The 22,072-nt window shown below is 59.8% G+C and overlaps 1 protein-coding gene across 2 annotated transcripts; it reads right to left on the reverse strand.

Moving 5' to 3' along the window:
* Positions 1-900: 900 nt before the first annotated feature.
* Positions 901-3,191, reverse strand: SCRT1 (scratch family transcriptional repressor 1). Of its 2 annotated transcripts, none has more exons than XM_084621057.1 (2): positions 3,037-3,191; positions 901-1,677 (listed from the first exon to the last, which is right to left on the reverse strand). In XM_084621057.1, the coding sequence occupies exons 1-2, from the start codon at positions 3,149-3,151 to the stop codon at positions 959-961; spliced, it is 834 nt and encodes a 277-aa protein (XP_084477183.1). In that variant the 5' UTR covers positions 3,152-3,191; the 3' UTR covers positions 901-958. The 2 variants fall into 2 exon arrangements, with proteins under 2 accessions (XP_084477183.1, XP_084477182.1); XM_084621056.1 differs by having other exon boundaries at positions 901-1,680.
* Between the last annotated feature and the right edge of the window lie 18,881 nt (positions 3,192-22,072).

Below are 22,072 nucleotides of genomic sequence, written 5' to 3' on the forward strand. Positions count from 1 at the left end.
ATAGGGGAGGGGGACCCCGCCAGGCACGGGAGGGGGAAAGTGGAGGGGCTCCCGGAGAGTCCTCGGAGCGGGGAGGCGGACCCCGCCAGGGACAGGAGGGGAGAGGGGCTCCCGGAGAGTGCTCGGAGGGGGACCCCGCCAGGGACGGGAGGGGCACCCAGAGAGTGCTCGGAGAGGTGGGGAGGGGGACCCAGGCAGGGACTGGAGGAGGAGAGGGGAGAGGCTCCGGCAGAGTGCTCGGGGAGGTGGGGAGGGGGACCCAGGCAGGGACTGGAGGAGGAGAGGGGAGAGGCTCCCGGAGAGTGCTCGGGGAGGGGGACCCCGCCCGGGAGGGGGGAGGGGCACCCGCAGAGTGCTCGGAGCGGGGAGGGGGACCCCGCCAGGGACGGGAGAGGCTCCGGCAGAGTGCTCGGGGAGGTGGGGAGGGGGACCCAGGCAGGGACTGGAGGAGGAGAGGGGAGAGGCTCCCGGAGAGTGCTCGGGGAGGTGGGGAGGGGGACCCAGGCAGGGACTGGAGGAGGAGAGGGGAGAGGCTCCGGCAGAGTGCTCGGGGAGGTGGGGAGGGGGACCCAGGCAGGGACTGGAGGAGGAGAGGGGAGAGGGGAGAGGCTCCCGGAGAGTGCTCGGGGAGGTGGGGAGGGGGACCCAGGCAGGGACTGGAGGAGGAGAGGGGAGAGGCTCCGGCAGAGTGCTCGGGGAGGTGGGGAGGGGGACCCAGGCAGGGACTGGAGGAGGAGAGGGGAGAGGCTCCCGGAGAGTGCTCGGGGAGGTGGGGAGGGGGACCCCGCCAGGGACGGGAGGAGGAGAGGGGAGAGGCTCCGGCAGAGTGCTCGGAGGGGGGGGACCCCGCCCGGGAGGGGGAGGGGCTCCCGGAGCGCTGGGAGAGGTGGGGCGGGGGGAGGGGCCGGCGCAGAGCGCTCGCAGCGGGAGGGGGACCCCGCCAGGGGCCGCCCCCCGGTCAGGTCTCGCTGGGGCTGAGCGGCGGGACGGCCCCCTTGAAGCAGGCCGACTCGTAGTGCTTGTTGAGATAGGACTTGAGGGCGAAGGTCTTGCTGCAGCGTTTGCACTTGAAGTGCTTGAAGGCCGAGTGGGTCTGCATGTGGGCCCGCAGGTTGGAGCGGTCGGCGAAGGCCTTGCCGCAGTGGGCGCAGCCGAAGGGCTTCTCGCCGGTGTGGGAGCGCATGTGGCCCTGCAGCAGCCAGGGCCGGCTGAAGGCCTTGCCGCAGGTCTCGCACTTGTGCTTGAGGTCGTGGGTGAGCAGGTGCATGGCCATGGCCGGCATGGAGACGTAGACCTTGCCGCAGGTCGGGCACTTCTTGGCCATCTTGCTGTCCAGGCTGCGGTGCGTCTGCTTGTGCCGGCTGAGGTTGGAGGAGGTGGCGTAGGTCTTGCCGCACTCGCTGCACCGGTGCCGCTGCAGGCTGCGCGCCCCGCTCACCGCCTTGCGCCGCGACCGCCCGTCGGTGATGAAGAAGGCGTCCACCGCGTAGCCCTCGCTCACCGCCGCGTCCCCGTTGATGTACCCGGCCGCGATCTCCGAGTGCGGGCTGTCGGGCTGGTCCGAGTCCGGCGCGCCATAGTCCCCGTGCGCCCCCGGGTAGATCGGGTCAGGCGAGGGCACCTTGATGGCGCTTTCGCCTTCATAGCCCGACGGGGTGATGTAGTCACTGATGTACCCTGCTGGGAGCGGGCGGGGGAGCGGGAGGCGGGGGGGGGGAGGGGGATGGAGCGGGAGAGACCAGAAGAGGCTTGTTAAATCATTGAGGGGCCTGGGGAGATTAGCTGGAGAGCTCTCTGGTTAATAGAGGCAACAAGCTCGTCCTGCCAGGGCCCCCCCCCTTGCTTTGCAGACGGCGGGGGGTGAAGTGCGCGGCGGTGAACCAGGAGCCGGCTCTCCACTGTCATGCTAATGGCCGTGGCGTTTGATGAACCTTCCCCGCCAGCCACCCTCTTCATCATTCCCCGAGCTTCCCTCTCGCCTCGCCGGCTGCCGGGCGCAGATAGGCGGGGAGAGAGGGAGGCTGGGGAGACGCGGCGGCCGAGCGCTGCTCCGGCTCCTGCTGACAGGGGACGCCAGCTCGCAGCGCTCATTAAGATTCCTCTGAATGCAGAGCCAGGACATGGCTGTGCTGTGCCCCTCCCCCCGCCCCCCGAAAAGCCCCACAGAGGTGACACCTTCCTCTCGGGGTAACCCTCAAGGTCAGGTTGGTGGCTGAGCCTGGAGAGGGGGGCCCGGGGCGTGAGCTTCCCTCCCTTCCCAAGCCACTTCAGCCAATTTCCTCCCGATTATGCAACACGCTGCAGACATGCTGCAATCAACAAAAGCCAGGAGCCAGCGAAGTGAGCATCCCCCCCCCCCCGCCCCAGGAAAGCAGGAGCTCTCCGATCAGCGCCAGGGCTTGGGGCAGCCTCTCTGAGCCGGGGTCCTGTCTAAGGGAACTTTTCACCCAGAGGTTTATTCACCTGGGGCACAACGAGTCCACTAGCACCAGCCAGGGTGGCCAGCCCCCCGCGCGGGGAAGCCTGGAGGGTGCTAACAGTTGTCCTTGAACTTGTCTATCGGCAGACAAAAGGGCCTTCCAAACAAAACCATTTCTGCCACGGTGAATTCCAACCACTCTCCCCCCGCCGCCCCCAGCTGTGATTTCTCCCCCCCCCGCCGCCCCCAGCTGTGATTTCCCCCCCCCGCCCCCAGCTGCGATTTCTCCCCCACCCCTGCACCGCCTTGGTACCTTCTTTTTTTCGAGGTCTAATTTTAGTGCCGTGGTAGGAACAGAGCGACTGGGTTGCATTAAAACGTGCAGAGTCAACAACCTCTGAGAGGCAGAGCCCTGTTCACTAGGGCTCGCCGCAGGCTGCATTCCGGGGAAGGAGGCAGGCTGCACACAGGAATGTGGTCCCCGGGTGCGTTCACACGGCCAAGCCTCCCCAGCAGAGGCCCCCGTGCAAGCAAACACGCCCGCTCTCTAGCCAGCCAGACCACGGCCTGGAACATCTATACCAGCCACATAGATCTAGATCCGATCTGCTCTTTACCCTTGTCATGGAGCCGGGAGCTGAAGTCCGTTCTAGATCTGCCGTACGAGTTCTCTAGATCCGCCGAAGAAAAATCATCGAGTTTGACCTTTTTGACCAGGAAAGATCTTGGCATGGTTTCTCACCGCGAGCGGAGAGGGAGAACCGCGGCAGCCGGCCGGTTGTTGCTGGATCAGCTATTAGAGGGGGAAAGAAACGTACCACCCCCCCCCGACACACACACAAAAAATCTTTAAAAAAATTACAATTAGAAAAAAGCTCCCGGCGCGCTATGGCTTTGCGGCTCGCTTTAGGGGTTTGCTTGCTCAGCCGGGCAGTCCCAAGCCCCGACCCGTGCTGCGGAGATGCCCAGTCTCCGCCTGGTGCAATCAGTCCCTGTTCCAACCCGAGATCCAGCGGCTTTGGTGCGGCAGAGGCGGCGGCTGGCTGCCCGGGCCCGTCTTGCCGACCTCCAGCGCGGCTCCAAAGCCCCCCCTGAGTTCCCGGGGTCACCAGCACAGAGCTGGCTCCTCAGACATCGCCCGCGAGTTCAGCACTGGACAGCTCCCCGCGGCCGGGAGCGGCTCCTAGCTTCGGGTCCCGGCCCCGCGTCCTGCGCCGTGCGCTGCAATTCTTATTGTTCGGCTCAGGGCCGGCTGTTGTTTCTCGCCAGCACTGGACAGCTCCCAGGCTCTGCCGCAGCCGCTGTAGAAGGTCCTGAATTTCTGAAGACTCTCGGATCAGCTGTTTGGATTTATAATGCAGCGATCAGGTGGTGGACGGAAATGGAAGCGCTTAATTTAATCCATCAAAAAAAAAAAAAAAAAAAAAACCCTCCCGGGAACAGCAGCGAGACGAGCTGATTTAGTGACGCTGTTGTGAGTCGCCTCCTGCCCGGGCTTTTTGCAAGTTAGATCAAAAAGGAGAAGGGAAGTAGGGAGACCGTGGGCCCTGTTGAGGCCCAGAGGCTCGTCCCTGTCTTTGACCCCCGGGCTCTCAGGCAAGGTGCCGAGGGACAGCTCCGGAGCCGGGGAGCAGAGCGCCGCCCTGGCGCGGCCTGACCACACGAGAGGCTATTTCTTTGATTTATCGGGGCGGGAATCAGGAGGACCTGTGGTCTCTGTGATGCAATCAATAAGCTACGCGTTCACTTTTTAGTGAGGAACGTGCCGAGCTGGCTCGTCCTTTTGCTCCATCTGGTTTGGGGAGGCAGTGGGGTGCAGTGGTTGGAGCGGGGGTGGGGGCAGGACTCTTGGGTTCTACCCGCACCCCTGGGAGGTGAGTTCAGTCTAGTGGTTAGAGCTCTGGGAAGGGAGGGTGCTCCAGAGGTTACAGCCCAAGGACACCTGGGTTCTATCCCACCCTGGGAGATGAGCAGACTAGTGGTTACAGCACACGCTGGGCGTCAGGACTCCTGGGTTCTTTTCCAGCTCTGGGAGGGGCGTGGGGTCTAGTGGTTAGAGCAGAGGTTGGGCATCAGGACTCCTGGCTTCTACCCCAGCTGTGCAAGGAAGTATCACCCAGTGGTTAGAACAAGGGGGATGTGAACCAAGACTCCTGGCTTCTAGTCCTGGCCCAGCTAGTGACTGGCTGTGTGAGAGTGGGCCCAATGCTTCATTTCTCTGGGCCTCCACTTCTCGAAAGGAGTGGATAAGCGACACCCCCACATTCATGCTGTGAGACCCCATTAATTCACGCTTGCAAAATCCTTTCAGCTCTTCCATGGAAGCTGCCCAGTCAGTGCAAAGTATGGGCAGCCTTCTGAGTTTATTCCAGCTGTTCATTCCTGCGATTGCGAGACAACTCCATGAACAGCGGGTTAAATCGTGTGTGTGTGGTCCTTCCTGGGCTTGCAATAGCTCAGTCCTTACTCAGCCAAGACTCCCATTGACTCACAGCCTGGATAAAGGCCTCAGGGGGTGACCCATTGTTGTTATTTACTCTCTGAAGCCCGCCAGGGTGCTGGGCGCGCTGATAAGCAGCTGGGAACGCGCAAGTCCCTGCACAAAGGACGTTGCAATCTAAAGGTTTGATCGATGGAAATAAATCAGAAGACAACAGACCCTGGGATTTGAAGTCCTCCCTCAAATACCTCCCCACCCCCACCCCAGGGGTCTAGATCCTGAGCACCTGCCACTCCCATTGGTGCCCAAGCACCTCCCAGGGTCCCTTCCAGGGGCTTCGCCTGGCCTCTGGAATCTCCCCTCCCTCCCCTGGCAAGCGAGGAGCCGCCTCCTGCAGGATATTAAGTCAAACCTCCAGGTTGCATTTGTTTTTCCCGTGGCCCCCGTGGATCTCTGTTTGATCCACGCTGCTCTCCTTCCCTGAGTTCTAATTAGCAGCATTGCTGTGAACCTCAGGGCCCCTGGAGCCGGTCGTTTGTTCTGATTTCCCACCCTCCCTCTTTACCCGCAGCAGATTGATGTGACTGCAACCAAGCTAACAATCCGCAGCCGCCCGAAGTTTACAAGTCACCCTCTTACATCACGTCCTCCCGGCCAATGGCGTTCGGCTCATGCTAATGAGGAGCGCAGGGGAGCAGAAGGTCCCCCCTTCCACAACGATTCCTTTAGGAGACATATGTCCCTAATTAACAAACACCCGGGCACGGGCCTGCTCGCTATTGTCTTGCACCGTGTCGGGTTTGTTCACTTCTGCAGCAAGAAACCGAGCCGGGCTCTGCAGTGACCGGGGCTAAAACCCCACAACACCCCCCCACACCCCCCTAAACAGCCTCTTTGCAACCCCCTTGGACTTCAGCGTGGGGGAGCGGTGTCCTCCCGCTCCTGCCGGGTTGTCTCGGTCCATTCACACGCACACTCTGCAGGGGTGTCATCCAGATGTGTGTATCTGCCTGCCTGCCTGCCCCTAGGTTTGGATGTGTGGGTCTATGGGGGGGGGGGGATCTAAAAGAAAACAGCCCATCACACACACACACACACACACACACACACACCCATGTGCTTTGCCCGTGAAAGGGGAGTCCAATCTGACCCCAATCAGCCCCGCACATGAAATAAAAACTCTCGCCTCGCTCTCACTCTTCTACCGCCTGAAAGAAACCAGATCAGCATTCTTTGCACCGGATTTTATTTCATCGGCGGTTGAAATCGGGCTCACACTTTACTCCTCTCGTCATGTACAAGCCAGTTTACCAGACACCGGCCCGGAGCCGGTTCCCTGCGCCACCCGCACAGACCCGTCACTGGGGTGTAACTTGAGCAGAAACACCCCCCCCCATCCCCCAGCGGGGTGTTTCCCCAGCACCTCCCTTTAAGGCAGCTCCATGGAGCGGCTGCGGATCCCCGACCCCTGGAAGCCTGGCGCGTCCTGTGGCTCCTGCCCGATGGGTCGGTCTATCGTATCCACACTCCCCTCCTTCGCAGCCTGGACAACCGCCGGGCTGAGGGACCCTCTGCGCCCCCCCTTCTTCCATGGGCTGCTGCCTGAAGGGTCTCGCGAGTATGAGCGAGAGGGAAACTGAGTCCCGACTGAAGCGAAGCGCGCGGAGGGGGCGCACGTGGAGATTCGTGGCCAGGGAGGACCCCGCGCTGCTGGTCCCGGCTCCCTGCAGCCGCCGCTGGGGGAAAGCGAGCTGCGTCCAGCGCGCCCCTGTCCCTGCGCTCCACCACAGCCGACGCCAGCGCTGCCCGGTCACCCCGGGGGGCTCCCGCGGCTGCTCGGTTTGATCTGGTGACCGGACTAAGAACTTGCTCCATGAATGTCCCCTGGGCGCAGGGAGCACCCCACAGGAGACCGCTGGAGGGTCTCCGGGCTGAGTCCTTTCCAAGGCTCCCCTAACACCTCCACAGCCTCGAGCGGGGCGGCGGCGGCTGGGCCCGGGGAGCCGCCTCTGGAGGGGAAGGAAGCCCAAGCTCTGGAAAGTTTCCAGGGGAAAGTGGCTTAAAACGCCAGGGAGGGCTCAGCGAGCACCTGCTGTTCGGCATATCGGCGCGGAACAGGCCGGCCGGGCGGGGGAGCCGGATTTACACGGCAAACGGGCGCCGGGAAACACCCAGGCAGGGCCCCGAGCCCCAGACGCAGCAGCCTGGCTGCCGGGCCCAGCCCGGGACACACGAGCACCGGGGGCCGCTCTCGGCTGCGCAGGCCCAGACACGACCACCTGGCACACCCCGACCAGCCACACACCCAGCGAGACTCTCCCACGCAGCCGCCCCGGACCCCCCCCTCGCAGCCCGAGCCCCACGGCTGCCCCGGACACCCCCGGGGCTGCCCCCCAGCCGGGCACCCGCCCGGGCGCCGCTCGGTGCAGACCCCGCCAGGGAGGGCGCCTTTGCCCCGGGTTTCGGGAGGTGCGCCCAAGCGGGGCTCGGCGCGCCCATTAAGCAGGTAAGTACAGTAATTGAGCGTTGGATGTTGCCAAGAAGTGCTGATTTCAGCTAAATGGGGAAGAAAGATACAAGCTCCCTTCATTTGCATAATAATAGTCTATGAGGCAAAGCAACACTAAAACGTCTTGTCTGCTGTTAAATCAAAGAGCTTCATTAGCATTTAATTCTCACTCTTACGGTTTAGATTGGAAGCCAAGTGCTCCAGCAGCCCCGGAGAACCTCCCCAGGAATCCATGCAACCGAGCGCCGGGCGGGGGGTCGGCCCTGCTTAGCCCAGTGTCAGACTGTGCATCTGGGCAGCCTGTCTGGTCCACACCCTCCACGCAAACCAGCCGGCTCCCAGCCCTCCCTCACCGGATCCTCCTCTGCCTCCAGCTCCCACTGAAGTCAGGGGCCAGAGTCCCATTGGCTGGAATGGGAGTTTGAGCAGAGCTTTGCAGGGGCAAGGAGGGACAGGGGACAGAGACAGGGCCTCAGGGGACCTGGCTTCTGTTCCCAGTTTTGCCACTGACCTAGGGCCCATCCCTGCCTCTCTGCACTCCCCTGCTTCCCTCCACAGCCTTTGTCTGTTTAGCAAGGGGGTCTCGGTGGAGCAGGGACTGGCTCTGTGCAGGCCAGTTAAGGCCTTTCTGGCACTGCTCTAATGTTCCCTGGTGTAAATCCGGAGTGACTCCATCGCAGCCAGCTGGCCCCAGGCTGGTGTAAATGAAAGCAAGCCAGGCCTGGGCCCTGCCAGTGGGTCTGGCCTGCCCCTCCCCCTGACACCACAGATCCTCTCCCAGAGGGAGGTCTTAGTTAACTTCCTTTCTGTTCTAAGCACTTGATTTTTGCCTCATCATGCTTTCATCCCGAGGAGCCCTTTCTCCGCCAGGGCACTTGTGCTTGAATATGTTATTAACTTTATTGTCAGGTCCTGCAACCGAGGTTGATCTGCATTACCATCCATGGCCCAAGGGCTTTTGCGACTCCGGCAGAAGGTGCAGCTGGGACCAATTCACCCAAATCCCCCTCCCCTCCCCTCCCCTCCCCTCCCAACCCAGCAGCTCAATCAGCAGCTCCAGCCAGGAGGCCATCAGAGACAAGGCCTTGTCATTACTGGGGGGTGTGTGCGTCCCTTTCTTCGGGCACTGGGAGCCTGCAATGCTTCCAGTGATGTGACACCAGAGCCTAGATACCATGGTGATGGGCCCTTCAGATGGCCCATGTTATCAGCCAGTGTGCATTCCCATTTTGCTTCCCCATGGATCTCTAGCAGCCGGTAGAACAGGATCAAGGACCTCCCGGCAACTGCTGCTTTATCTCAGTAACCAGGGCAGTCACTTATTTTTTGTCAAGGTCCAAATTTCTTGGTCAAGGTCCAGACTCCAGTGAAAATAACAGTGATGATCAGAGTAAGTAAATAAAAAGATTTTGGGGTCCATTCAAAAGTGTCTGGCGGTCCAGATTTGGCCCATGGTCTGCCTGCTGATGACCCCTGCAGTCCCCTTTGGTCAGAGCAATTAAGCAAAGGTGTTTAAACAAATTGTGGCCAGAGACAGGGGAGCTTACATGCTACTGGCAGAAGGGAATCATAGAAAAGAGCCAGGGCAAAACCAAAGGTATTGAGGACAAATTGCAGCACCTTATGTTTGACCCACCAAGGACCTCGGGCTGGATTTTGTGCAGAAGCCCAAACCCGCTGGCTCGCCGTGCCAGCCTCTGTGTGTTTACAATGCCGCTCCACGTCCTGGTGAGAAGTGTGAGAGGTAGGGAGTGAGCTTGCTAAACAAATGAAGAAAGCAGGCTGTGGATTGAAGCAAAAGCTTTTGAAGTCTGGTCTCCTGATAAAAAGGCTGCACAAAATAATCAGTGTGTTAACTAAATGGGCTCCACCGAAGAAAAAGGAAGAGGAATACCCCTTGGGGTATAGTCCTGCCTGCGATATTTTAATCAGAGTGTTTTATTCCACAAGCTTGCCGTGGTAAATGCAGTCAGAAAGCTGGGCTTCCTTGTTTCTCCTAGGCAGGTATTCAGCCCTAGATCCATCGAAGTTTGGGATTCTGCTTCTCTTCCAGCAACAGATCCCTTCAGGGCATGTTCAAGCTCTCACGGCTTTCTGGAGTCTGCACCCTGCTTCTGGAGGGGGGGATGGGGCTGTAAAGCGACTTCTGCAAAGGCCCTGGCTGCCAATGGCACATGGAGCATTTCACCTCTGGAGCACGACTGTCAGGAACACTCGGCTGTCTCCATGAGATAGTCGTTTGGTGGCTTGCCTGACATGAGTTTGTTGGGTCTCGCCCCATTTCTGAGGGGGGGTGTCAACAGCTCTAAACTCCCCGCCCCCACCGGCACAAAGGCCCCATCCTGGAAACATGCACGCGAGTGAGTTGTGCCCTTGCATTCAGCGGTCGTACTCACAAAGGGACCATTACTCATGTGGGTAAGTGTCTGCAGGGTCAGGGCCCACATGCTGTGTTCTGCAGAGAGGTTGCTTTGGACCAAGGAGACTGAGCTGTAGTGGGAGATCCTGTAGGCAGGGGGAGGCAGCCTGGCAGGGTGGGGGTGGCACCGTACCTGCTTTGGATTCACCCGGACATTGCGTCCTCTGGTACCACCCAGTGCCAGTGTTCACAGACTTCAGAGCAGGTCACGGTCTAACCAGAGGGAACAAATACGTGGCCCAGGCTCCGTTCAAAGCACTGTCCACACATCAGCTAATTAATCATTAAAAGGCACTGCAGTCCCTGAGAATTCTCCACCTCCCGCGAGCTAGAAGATCCAGCTGTTCCCACCAGTCGAACAAGAGGCCAGCCCTCAGCTGGGGGCTAACCGGTGTCGCACCCTGGACGTCGACAGAACGGCACCCACTGGCTTTAATTGTTCACAAATCAGCAGGACAAGGGAGCAAACCCTAAGCGACCAGTGCTCCCTGGGGGATCAGGTGCTGCTAACTCATGCAGGGTCTGCTGTCCAGACCGGCAGAGCACCCACAGCTCCCAGAGATACCTACACCGCGGGGTATGTCCAGCTACAGCAATGCAGCCATTGTGCCCTGGGCACCAGGATTATATAATTTTTGGTGGTGCCCAGAATGGGTCCATAGGACGGACCGGGGCAACCACCCCAGGCCCCGCACTTCAGGGGGATGCGAGGGCCTGTGGGGTTCGCGGGTGTGACGATGTGACTCAGCAGGGAGGGGGGAGTGTTGACCTGGGAATGTGCCCTGGGGATGGGAGACCTGAGAGCCTGTCACCTGAGCCAGGAGGGGGAGGGGGAGGTAACACCTCTGCCAGGAATGTGGACAGAGACTGCAGCAGGGAACCTGCTGGGTGAGTTTAGTTGCAGTTTGGGGCTGGGGAGAGGAACACAGGGAACCCCAGGGCTGGGGTCTAAGCTCCCTGCTCCCCCAGAAGGACGTGATTGAGGGGTCCTGGTTGCACCCACAAGCTCTGTTGTGGACTGTGTTCCTGTTGTCCAATAAACCTTCTGTTTTACTGGCTGGCTGAGAGTCTCAGTGGATCCCAGGAAGAGGGGTGCAGGGCCTGGACTCCCCCACACTCCGTGACAACTGGTGGCAGCGGTGGGATCTACTGCACCCCGTGAACAGCGCTTCCTGCACTAAGTGACTGGGGAACAGTAAAACAAAGGGGAATTGACGGGGACCAGGCGTGCTGAAGATTCAGAGAGAGATGGTTTCAGGGGGCGGTTAACCCCTGGGAATGTGTGACCAGAGAGAAGGACTTTTGCAGTAACAGGGTCCCCCGGGGGATTGCAGCGAGCGGTCCCAGGGGTGGAGGAGTCTGCAGCTCGACCCTGGCAAAGAGGTGGTGACCTCAAGAAGGACTGGCACACTAAGGGTTTTTCCTGGAAACCGTGGGAAGCTGCCCGGCCTGCGAGTGGCCAGCAGGGAGATGTACGCTAAACGCCTTAAGAGCGACCTGGTGGAGCTGTGCAGGCAGAGGGGGCTGCGCATCGGGAGGTCCACCAAGGAACAGCTGATTGCCCAGTTGGAGGAGAGGGATCGCTTGGATGACCCGATCCCTGTCCCTGAGGGGAGCCGCCCGGCAGACGCAGCGTGGGCCCTGGGGCCTGACCAGGCTGGGAGGGGTCAGACTGCTGCCGAGGACATCCCGAGACCCTTCCTACCTATGTCTGGGGGAGGGGTTGGGGGAAGCCCAGCGAATACCGAGGGCACCCTGACCCCAGCAGCCAGCAGGGGATCCTCCCGGCGGAGCTCCCCATCCCTGGAGCGGAGGCGGCTGGAATGGGAGAGGGAGATGAAAATGAGGGAGCTGGAGGATCATGAAAAACAGCGTCAACATGAGGAGAAACAACGTCAACATGAGCAGGAGGAGAAGGAGAGGGAGCGTCAGGAGAAGGAGAAACAAAGACAGCATGACCTGGAGCTGGCCAGGCTGAGGAGCAGTGGGGTCCCGGCTGCGGTGAGTGCGGGGGGACCCAAGACTGCAAGGAGCTTTGATAAGTGCTTCCTGGCCCAGCGGAAGGAGGGGGAGGACATAGATAGCTTCCTGATGGCCTTTGAGAATGCCTGCGAGATGCACAGGGTTGACCCCGCAGACAGGCTCCAGTTCCTCACCCCCTTACTGGACCCCAAGCCGTGGAGGTGTACAGCCGGATGACAGGGGCGGAGGCAGGGGACTATGAACTGTTCAAACAGGCCCTGCTCCGTGAGTTTGGGCTGACCCCCGAGATGTACCGGAGAAGGTTCCGGAGTCAGCGTAAAACGCCTGAGGTCACCTACCTACAACTGGTCAACCGGCTGCAGGGATATGCCGGCAAGTGGACAGCTGGGGCCCGAGCTAAAGGGGACCTGCTTGACCTAATCGTACTGGAGCAACTGTATGATCAGTGCCCTTCCGACCTGAGGCTGTGGCTGGTGGACAAAAAGCTCGAGAACCCCCAGCACGCAGGGCAGCTGGCCGACGAGTTTGTGAACAGTCGGTCAGGGGGTAGCAGGGAGGAGTCCCAAAAGGACAGGCCCCCCCCCCGATGCAGAGAGAGAGTCACCAGGGGGCCTCCCAGTGGGGAAATAGGGAGAACCCCCTCCAAAGGGGAACGCCTGGCGTCGGGCCCCTCCGACCTACTAGGGGAACAACGTGACCTGAGCTGCTATCACTGTGGCCAGAGAGGCCACGTACGGTCCCAGTGCACCGGGCTCAGGGACAAACTGAGCAGACCCAACCTACCAAGGGTTAACTGGGTAGGGACCCAGCTGGACGAGGGGCAGACGACCCAGAAAAGGGGGGCTGCCAGTTTACCACCTGCCCCGGAGGGAAGAGTACCCCAGGCCAGCTCCGCCAGAGGGCTGGAGGCTCTGGACTCAGGGTGCTCGGTTTACAGGGTGGGCGCGGGGCTGTCCCTCCGGAGAGAGTGCCTTGTTCCCCTGGAGGAGGATGGGAGGAAGGTCAATGGATACTGGGATACGGGCGCGGAGGTGACGCTGGCCCGGCCCGAGGTGGTGGCCCCAGATCGGGTGGTGCCCAACACCTACCTGACCCTGACAGGGGTGGGTGGGACCCCATTTAAGGTGCCCGTGGCAAGGGTACACCTGAAATGGGGGGCCAAGGAGGGCCCCAGGGATGTGGGGGTGCACCTCCATTTGCCCACTGAGGTTTTGATGGGGGGAGACCTAGAGGACTGGCCAAGCAACCCCCAGACCACCCTGGTTGTGACCCGTAGCCAGAGCCGGCGAGGGGCACTGCGCCCTGACCTCGGGGAGGGTACCACACCGGAGGCGCAGGACCCTTCCCTAGTGGGGAGGGAGCGCCGAGGGGCACGGCTCAGAGAGGCGGAGGCCTCAGACCTGGCCACTGAGGGGGAACCGGGCCCCATCCCTTCCCCAGCCGCTGAGTTCCAGGCCGAGTTGAGGAAAGATCCCTCCTTGCGGAAGCTCAGGGACCTGGCCGACCTTGGTGTGGTACGGACCATGAGGAGAGGCTGCCAGGAGAGGTTCCTGTGGGAGAAGGGGTTCCTGTACTGAGAATGGGCTCCCACAAGGGAAGTAGAGTCCTGTGGGATCAGGAGGCAGCTGGTGGTCCCCCAGAAGTATCGCCGCAGGCTCCTGTCCCTGGCCCATGACATCCCCCTCGCAGGGCACCAGGGAATCCGGCGCACCCGGCAGAGGTTGCTACAGAACTTTTACTGGCCCGGGGTCTTTACCACGGTCCGGCAGTATTGCCGATCCTGTGACCCCTGTCAGAGGGTGGGGAAGGCCCAGGACAAGGGGAAAGCGCCTTTGAGACCTTTGCCCATCATAGAGGAGCCTTTCCAGAAGGTGGCCATGGACATCGTGGGGCCTGTCAGCAAGACGACCCGGTCGGGGAAGAAATACATTCTGGTGGTGGTAGATTTTGCCACCCGTTACCCCGAGGCAGTACCCTTAGCTTCCATTGAAGCAGACACCGTGGCCGACGCGCTCCTGACCATTTTCAGCTGCGTGGGGTTCCCCAAGGAAGTCTTGACAGACCAAGGGTGCAACTTCATGCCGGCCCTGCTCCGGTGCTTGTGGGAGAAATGTGGGGTCCGGCACGACTGGGCCTCAGCGTAGCACCCCCAGTCCAACGGGCTGGTGGAGAGGTTTAACGGGACGCTAAAGATGATGCTGAGAACCTTTATGGACCAGCACCCGCAGGATTGGGACAAGTACTTACCTCACCTGATGTTCGCGTACAGGGAGGTGCCCCAGGAGTCGACCGGATTTTCGCCTTTCGAACTGTTATATGGCAGGAGGGTGAGGGGCCCCCTGGACCTGATGAGAGACGAGTGGGAGGGGAAGGCCACTCCCGATGGAGAGTCAGTGGTGGAGTATGTCCTGATCTTCCGAGAGAGACTGGCTGAACTCATGGGCCTGGCCAGGGAGAATCTGGCCAGAGCGCAGAGGAAACAGAAGGTCTGGTATGACCGCACGGCGCGGGCCCGTGCCTACGCCACCGGGGATCCAGTGATGGTTCTCATCCCCGTGAGAAAGAACAAACTACAGGCCGCCTGGGAGGGCCCTTTCAAGGTCGTCAAGCAGCTCAATGAGGTAAACTATGTGGTGGAGCTGTCGAACCGGGCGCACCACCGCCGCGTGTACCATGTGAATATGATGAAGCCATATTATGCCAGGGGGAATGTGGTGTTGGCCGTGTGTGGACAGTGGGAGGAGCAGGGAGATGACCCTTTAGTAGATCTATTCCCTGGGACTAGAGCTGGTTCCCCCCGGAAACAATTCCCCTCTCGGATCAGCTAACCCCTGCCCAGCGAGCTGAGATCAGGGGGGTGCTGCATCCGTACCGACAGCTGTTTTCCAACCAGCCTGGACGCACTAATCTGACTGTCCACCGGGTGCAGACAGGGTCGCACCCGCCGGTAAGATGCCCCCCCTTCCGAGTCACAGGGAAATCTGCTCAGGACCTGGAAAGAGAGGTCCGGGACATGCTGGCTTTGGGGGTGATCCAGCCATCTGCCAGCCCTTGGGCCTCGCCGGTGGTGCTGGTCCCCAAAAAGGACGGGTCGGTCCAGTTCTGTGTGGACTGTCGGAAGCTCAATGCCATCACTGTATCTGATGCCTACCCCATGCCCAGGCCGGATGAGCTCCTAGACAAGCTGGGAGGAGCTCGGTACCTCACCACCATGGACCTTACAAAGGGCTACTGGCAAGTGCCGCTGGATGCAGATGCCCGACTGAAATCGGCCTTTATCACCCCTCTGGGGCTCTATGAGTTCCTGACCCTGCCTTTCGGCCTCAAGGGAGCGCCGGTCACCTTCCAGCGCCTGGTGGACCAGCTCCTGAGGGGGATGGAAAGTTTTGCCGTGGCGTATATTGATGACATCTGTGTCTTTAGCCAGACCTGGGAGGACCACGTGTCCCAGGTTAGACAAGTGCTGGACCGACTCCAGGGGGCTGGGCTGACTGTAAAAGCGGAGAAGTGCAAGGTGGGGATGGCGGAAGTATCTTACCTGGGCCATCCGGTGCGGAGCGGCTGCCTAAAGCCGGAACCAGCCAAGGTGGAGGTGATCAGAGACTGGCCCGCTCCCCACACCAAAAAGCAGGTCCAAGCCTTTATTGGGATGGCAGGATACTACTGAAGATTTGTGCCCCACTTTAGCGCCATAGCCACCCCCATCACTGAGCTATGCAAGAAGGGGAAGCCAGACAAGGTGGTCTGGACCGAGCAGTGCCAGGTGGCTTTCCGGGCGCTGAAGGAGGCTCTGGTCAGTGGCCCAGTTCTGGCAAACCCAGACTTTGACAAGCCCTTTGTGGTGTTCACCGACGCCTCAGACACAGGACTGGGGGCAGTGTTAATGCAGGAGGATGAGAAGTGGGAGAGACACCCCATCGTGTACCTGAGCAAGAAGTTGCTACCCCGGGAGCAACACTACGCGGCCATCGAGAAGGAGTGCCTGGCCATGGTGTGGGCCCTCAAGACACTAGAGCCCTATCTCTTCGGGCGGCACTTCACCGTGTACACCGACCACTTGTCACGGAGTCCCTGAGCAATGCTCTGGAACTGCTCCCCATGAAGCCAGGCAGGACTCTGGGGCAGTCGCCTTTCTGTGAGCAGCCTGTCTGCAGGACACACAGCTCACACAGCTTCCACCTTCCTGGGTCTGACCTCGGAGCATTCAGCATCCTCTGCCCCTCTGTGCGCTTCCCCCCAGCGAGCCCGCTCAGGCGGGGCTCCTGGGGAAGCCAGAGGGTCCTGCACCCCAACTTCGCAGTCAGACGTGACTCTCAGCCAGCCAGTAAAACAGAAGGTTTATTAGATGACAGGAACATGGTCTAAAACAGAGCTTGTAGGTGCAGAGAACGGGACCCCTCAGCTGGGTCCATTTTGGGGGGCAGTGAGCCAGACAACCACGTCTGCACTTCACTCCATGTCCCAGCCAGCCCCAAACTGAAAACCCCCTCCAGCCCCTCCTCCTCTGGGCTTTGTTCCTTTCCCGGGCCAGGTGGTCACCTGATTCCTTTGTTCTCCAACCCTTCAGCTCTCACCTTGCAGGGCCGGGAGGGCCCAGGCCATCAATTGCCAGGAAACAGGGTGTTGGCCATTCTCTGTGTCCAGACTTCTGCACACACCTGCCCTCTAGGGCTCTGCAATGATCATACACCCTTACCCAACCCCCTGGATACTTAAGAACTGCCTAGGGGAAACTGAGGCACCCCCCCGCACTATTCAGAGGAAACATTAAGAACAGTCCCACTTCGTCACATCACTCTCCCCTGACCTGGCTGCACCAGATGAAAGGAGCCAACGCCAAACTCCTGAGATGGAGCCTGCTCCTGCAGGATTACGACATGGACGTGGTCCACGTGAAGGGAAGTGCCAACCTGATAGCGGATGCGCTGTCCCGGAGAGGGGGCCCCGAACTTCCCCAGGTCACTGGTCAGCGTGACCCCGCTCAGTTCAGTCTCAAAGGGGGGAGAGATGTGAGGATGTGACTCAGCAGGGAGGGGGGAGTGTTGACCTGGGAATGTGCCCTGGGGATGGGAGACCTGAGAGCCTGTCACCTGAGCCAGGAGGGGGAGGGGGAGGTAACACCTCTGCCCAGGAATGTGAACAGAGGCTGCAGCAGGGAACCTGCTGTGTGAGTTTAGTTGCAGTTTGGGGCTGGGTGGAGGAACACAGGGAACCCCAGGGCTGGGGTCTAAGCTCCCTGCTCCCCCAGAAGGACGTGATTGAGGGGTGCTGGTTGTACCCACAAGCTCTGTTGTGGACTGTGTTCCTGTTGTCCAATAAACCTTCTGTTTTACTGGCTGGCTGAGAGTCTCAGTGGATCCCAGGAAGAGGGGTGCAGGGCCTGGACTCCCCCACACTGCGTGACAGCGGGGGGCCTGGCACCAACAGCAGCGAGCGATCCGTCCCCGGCCCATCCCCTTCCAGTCCACACCGGGAGGCGCTGGAAGCCAGAAAGGGGCAGGGGCAGTGGCTTGGGGGAAGGGGTGCAATGGGCACCATGGGCCCATATAATGTGCTGCCTATGGCAGAGTGGAGACACTTTCTACATTGGCAGAAGGGGGTTTTCCTTCCATGGCGTTAATCCACCTTTCTGAGAGGCAGGAGCTGGGCTGACGGAGGAATTCGTCAGCTGCCCTAGCTGGATCTGCCCCGGGAGTTAGGACAGCCAAGCCACAGCACTCCGGGTGCAGACTCTTCCCAGCCCTGAGCGAGGTCGCTAGCTCCATCTAATCTTTCAGTGTAGACCAGGCCTGGGACTCCAGAGCCCCGGCGCCTGGCAGGCAATCACTCTGCACGCAGCAATGCCCAGTGTAAATTAGAAACAGGGGGAACTGAGCAGAGCTGCAGATCCTGTGAGCCCCTTTCTCCCCGAGCTATCGTGGGAGCCCAGCTCCCAGCACCGGCTGATGGAAAGCAGAGCTGCTTTTACCGGGAACACAGCAGTGCAGCTCACAGGGCAACAGGTTCCAGCCACCACTGTGGCCCACTGCTCAGCTGGAGACAGAGTATTGCATGCTGGCTGCTGTTGTCTTTAGGGGACAGATTTTTGGAAGACACCGTTGGCAACCAGGCCCTGGGAGCCACACTCTTTTGTGACTCTGACCCTGTGCATGGCAGCTCCAGGCTAAAGACAGGGCGGTTCTTAGAGCCGGGTGAACGGGGTGGGGATGGTTCCCAGGTGCATTGGCAGCTAGAAGCCGAGGTCTGATTGTCCAGTCCCTGCCGGCATGAGCTTTCCATGGATTTCCAGGAGAGCAGAGCTCTGCTCATACCGATGGATGGAGAACACATTGTAGGGCCGTAGCAGAGATTTACATAACGACTAAATGGCATTCATTTCAGGGGCAGCCCCAGCAAACTTCTGCCGTTCCCATCAGTGGACCAGGAGCCCAGCTGGCATAAATCAGTGCCACTCTGTTGGAGACCAGCAGCTCTGCTGGTTCCACCTGTTGCCCGGCTCTGTCCCAGAGAGAGCTGCTGCTTTGCTGCTGATGGTCACAGCTGCTGCTAGCAGGAGCACTGAGCTGTGCTGGTGGGGACCATGGTCGGGATATGCCTGGGACACCAGTGTGCCTTTGGGCAGAGGCCTGGAATTTACCGTCTCTCCTCCCCCTTCACGACAGCTTTGCAACAACCTAGTTGTCCGGCTGGGGGTGCTCATCTCAGCTTTGCAGTGAGATCTCTGTGAAAGCCTCAGCCTCAGTCAGGGCTCCCTTCAGCAGCACCTGGAGTTTCCCTAAAGAACAAGATTTCAGAGGTAACACAAAAAGAACAGGAGGACTTGTGGCACCTTAGAGACTCACCCATTTATTTGAGCATGAGCTTTCGTGAGCCACAGCTCACTTCATCGGATGCATTCAGGGTTAGGCTTAGGAGCTGTAGCTCACGAAAGCTCATGCTCAAATAAATGGGTGAGTCTCTAAGGTGCCACAAGTCCTCCTGTTCTTTTTGCGAATACAGACTAACACGGCTGCTGCTCTGAAACCAGAGGTAACACAGCGTGTTCATTGGGTGTGCTGGTGACCGGCAAAGACAGCAACAAGCGAAGCATGCCGCTCACACAACGCATCAACACAATGGAAGGAGAGAAGGGTTGAAATGTTCCCCATCCCCTGGTGGCTTTTATGGGGATCCCCTGTGAAAAACATGCAACAATTCCCTGGGGTGGGGGGCACAGTGGGACGCGCTTCAGACCCCACTCTGGCAGACAAAGAGTTAGCTGGAGTCAGAGAGAAATGAATGCACTCAGGTGCACCTACAGGGTGGGTGCGGCTGGCTTGGGGCAGAGCTGGGTGTCTGATTTAAGGAGGAGTCCCAGCCCAGGGGATGGAGGTGACTGAGGAACTTCAGGGGAGAGGGAAAGACCAGGGCGACAGTCGACCTTCTTCTGAGAGCTGGCAAAAGGCTAGGAGAGACACTGAGTGGGGGCAGGAGCAGAGCAAGATCCTGTGGTGAACCTTGACCAAAGGGCCAGGCCCCAGGGCAGTACCCTGATGCTGGGGGTTCTGGGAGAGAAGGGGGCCTGCGGCAAATCAGAAGGGAGCTGGGTCTCCAGGGAGAAAGCTCTGGGAGGCGTTGCTCTGTCCAAGAGCTGGAAAGAACTCTGTGGAGGCCAGGAAGGGGCTGGAGGAAAGGTCCTGGAGACAGGCTAAGGGGTGAAATGGTCCAGGGAGGCAGCGAGGAGGCTGAAGGAGCAGGCCTTAGCTGCCAGCTACAGGGTCCCTTGGCTGGGACCCGGAGCAGCGCGAAGGCCTGGTTTCTCCTACAGGCCACCGAGAAAGGTGGGATGAAAGCCCCCTGAGATGAGCAGTGTGAGGGCCATTGAACCTGGGGTCGGGCTGCAGACATGGCATAAGGTCTTTGGACTATTGTTCCATGGGACACTCAGGCGGGGTGAGACTGAACATGACCTGGCCGGTGGGTTGAGTCCTGAAGAAGAAGCAGACCACGGCCAGCGGGGCAGCCTGCTACCCCTGCCCTGCTATGAGGAGGGGCCTCACTCTTCTGCACAGGCATACCCATAGCTGTGTGTCAGTGGCTGGGTGAATGGGGAGGGGTACCAGGAAAACGGAAATTAAAACTGGCCTTATAATAGCAAATATTGCAAGGGCTTTAACTCCTCCTGCTTCAGGGCATAGACCAAACCCTTGTCTGTCTCACTGTTCTCTTCCAGTGCTGGGGGTCTGCCAGGAGTCTCTGACCCTGGCTTGGTGCTAAGCAGGGTCCCAGTAGATCTCCCATGGAAAGTGCCTGCTCAAGGAACACACACATTGCCAGTTGGGATCAGAACCCAGGTCCAGCTAGACCAGTATCCTGCACCCGCAGTGGCCAGCCCATCCTCTCCCTTTGCAAAATCTGCAGCGCTAAACAAGGGTCTGGAGTGAGAGATGGTAAAGGTATGGTGCAAAACTGGGCAACCGCCCAGGGCCTGGGAGCAATAAGGGGTCGAGGCGTTGGATACCTGGGCCTTTCATTGCATAGCAAGGGGTTAATCAAGTGCGGGTGTGGGCTGTCCTAGGAATAAGCCAGGGGTCACTCCCGCAGCATATGCTGGGCCTGGTATTTCCTGGGCAGTTAGAACTGGATGTGGCCATCCGCTGAGCCATGTTCGAAGCAGAGGGGATCTTGGCAGCAGGGGATCTGCTCTCTGTCCCCTGTGGAAGGTGCTGGCTTGACAGCCCTGCAGACTAAAGGCCTCTGTTTATTCACAGGTCAATGGCAGGGGGAGTTTTTCTGACTCAGTCTCCACAGCCTGTTTGGTCCTTTGCCTTTCTCCAGCAAAGGTGTTGATAGGAGCCCACTGCACGGTGGTGGCTTTGGTGGTGTGGCCACTTGCCCACCAGGGACTGGATCGACATCGGCCGCCCGCCCCTAACAGCCGCACACTGCACAGGGCAATGCCTGAGGTCTCTAGGAGCCGGGTTGGCTCTGAGCTGCTCTCTGTAGAGGTCCATGCACACCCTACATGTCTCAAGGGCCAGGCCCTCTCTACAGAGCCCCGGAGGCGGCAAATCAGAGCCATGTTTCCGTGAGCATCAAGTATTCACCCAAACCGTGCGCAGGAAGGGAAGGAATCCAAGGCTAAATCTGCACCCCAGGGTTCTCACGATGTCATGAGCCACTCCATGGTGTACTGCCTCCCTTGACCCTTCTGCCAACGACACGTAGCCGCTCCAGAGCTTGGCAGGGCGGCCTGTGCATCCCATGAAGGACTCAGTGCTACACTGCCTGTCAGCCAGCAGAGTCCCACAGTGCCTTGCAGACATTATCCACAGGGATCACATCCCCAGCAGCTGAAATGCAGCCACTTCTGGGGTGAGGCGCTTTTACGGGGAAGCAGAGATGGCTGGTCTAACCACAGCTGCAGGGGAGGAGGCAGGAAGACAGAAAGAGAGCACGCGAACTGGAATGTGGCTCTGACAGTGGAGTTGGCAAGCCTTGTCGTGGTGGAGAAAGCACCCGAAGGATCTTTAGCGGTTACCAGTGGGCGACACTTCCATTTCTCATCTGCTTGGCGGGAGGGTGCCCCTGGCAGCACAGATCCCACCAGCCGCAGTGGGGCCAGCACTGACTTGGGGGGGAGCCCCCCGCTGAGTCACTCACATGACTCTTTGAAGGAAAAACATGCATTGTTCTCCCCAGGCTTAAAATTATTTTTGAACCATTTCACTGAGAAGCTTTTGCATCTGCGGGCTTTGGTGCAGGGTTGTGGAATTTGGCCTTGCTATCAGGGGGATGCTTTTTGCCACCCCCCAGGAAAACCTGCCCAAATTTGGCCACGTTATAAGCTTTTGAAAAATCAGTTTGAACAGACTCAGTAGAGATGAGTTAAAATTTAGCAGCTAAATTCTCCAAAGATTCATTTCTGTCTGCAGTGAGCACAGGCTGTCCTGCTCCCCTCACAGCTCCTGCATGCTGGCCCGACTGCACCTGCACCAGCCTCACAGGCCGACAGAGCAGGTGCCAGGCCAGGGCTGGAGGGGCTGAGCCTTTCCCTGCAGCCCAGCGGGTCAGAACGGAGAGCAGGGGGACCCTCTCTGCGGTGCTCAGTGCTTTGCCTGCAGGGGTGCAGGCAGGAGGGTGATGAACTAACATGGCCGGAATGCAGGGGGGGATGGGGACAAGAGCCAGTGGCGAGGAAGACTGGGATTGGTGCAGGCCATGGGGAGCAGTGTCTGTAACCACGAGGGAACACTTCCATTGCTCCCCAGAGCCTGGAATGGAGCCAGGAGCTCTGAGTCTCACCCTTCCTCTGCTGTCAGC

This window comes from Lepidochelys olivacea (genome assembly GCF_965140295.1).
Source record: "Lepidochelys olivacea isolate rLepOli2 genome assembly, chromosome: 2".
In the NCBI taxonomy this organism is placed as follows: domain Eukaryota; kingdom Metazoa; phylum Chordata; order Testudines; family Cheloniidae; genus Lepidochelys; species Lepidochelys olivacea.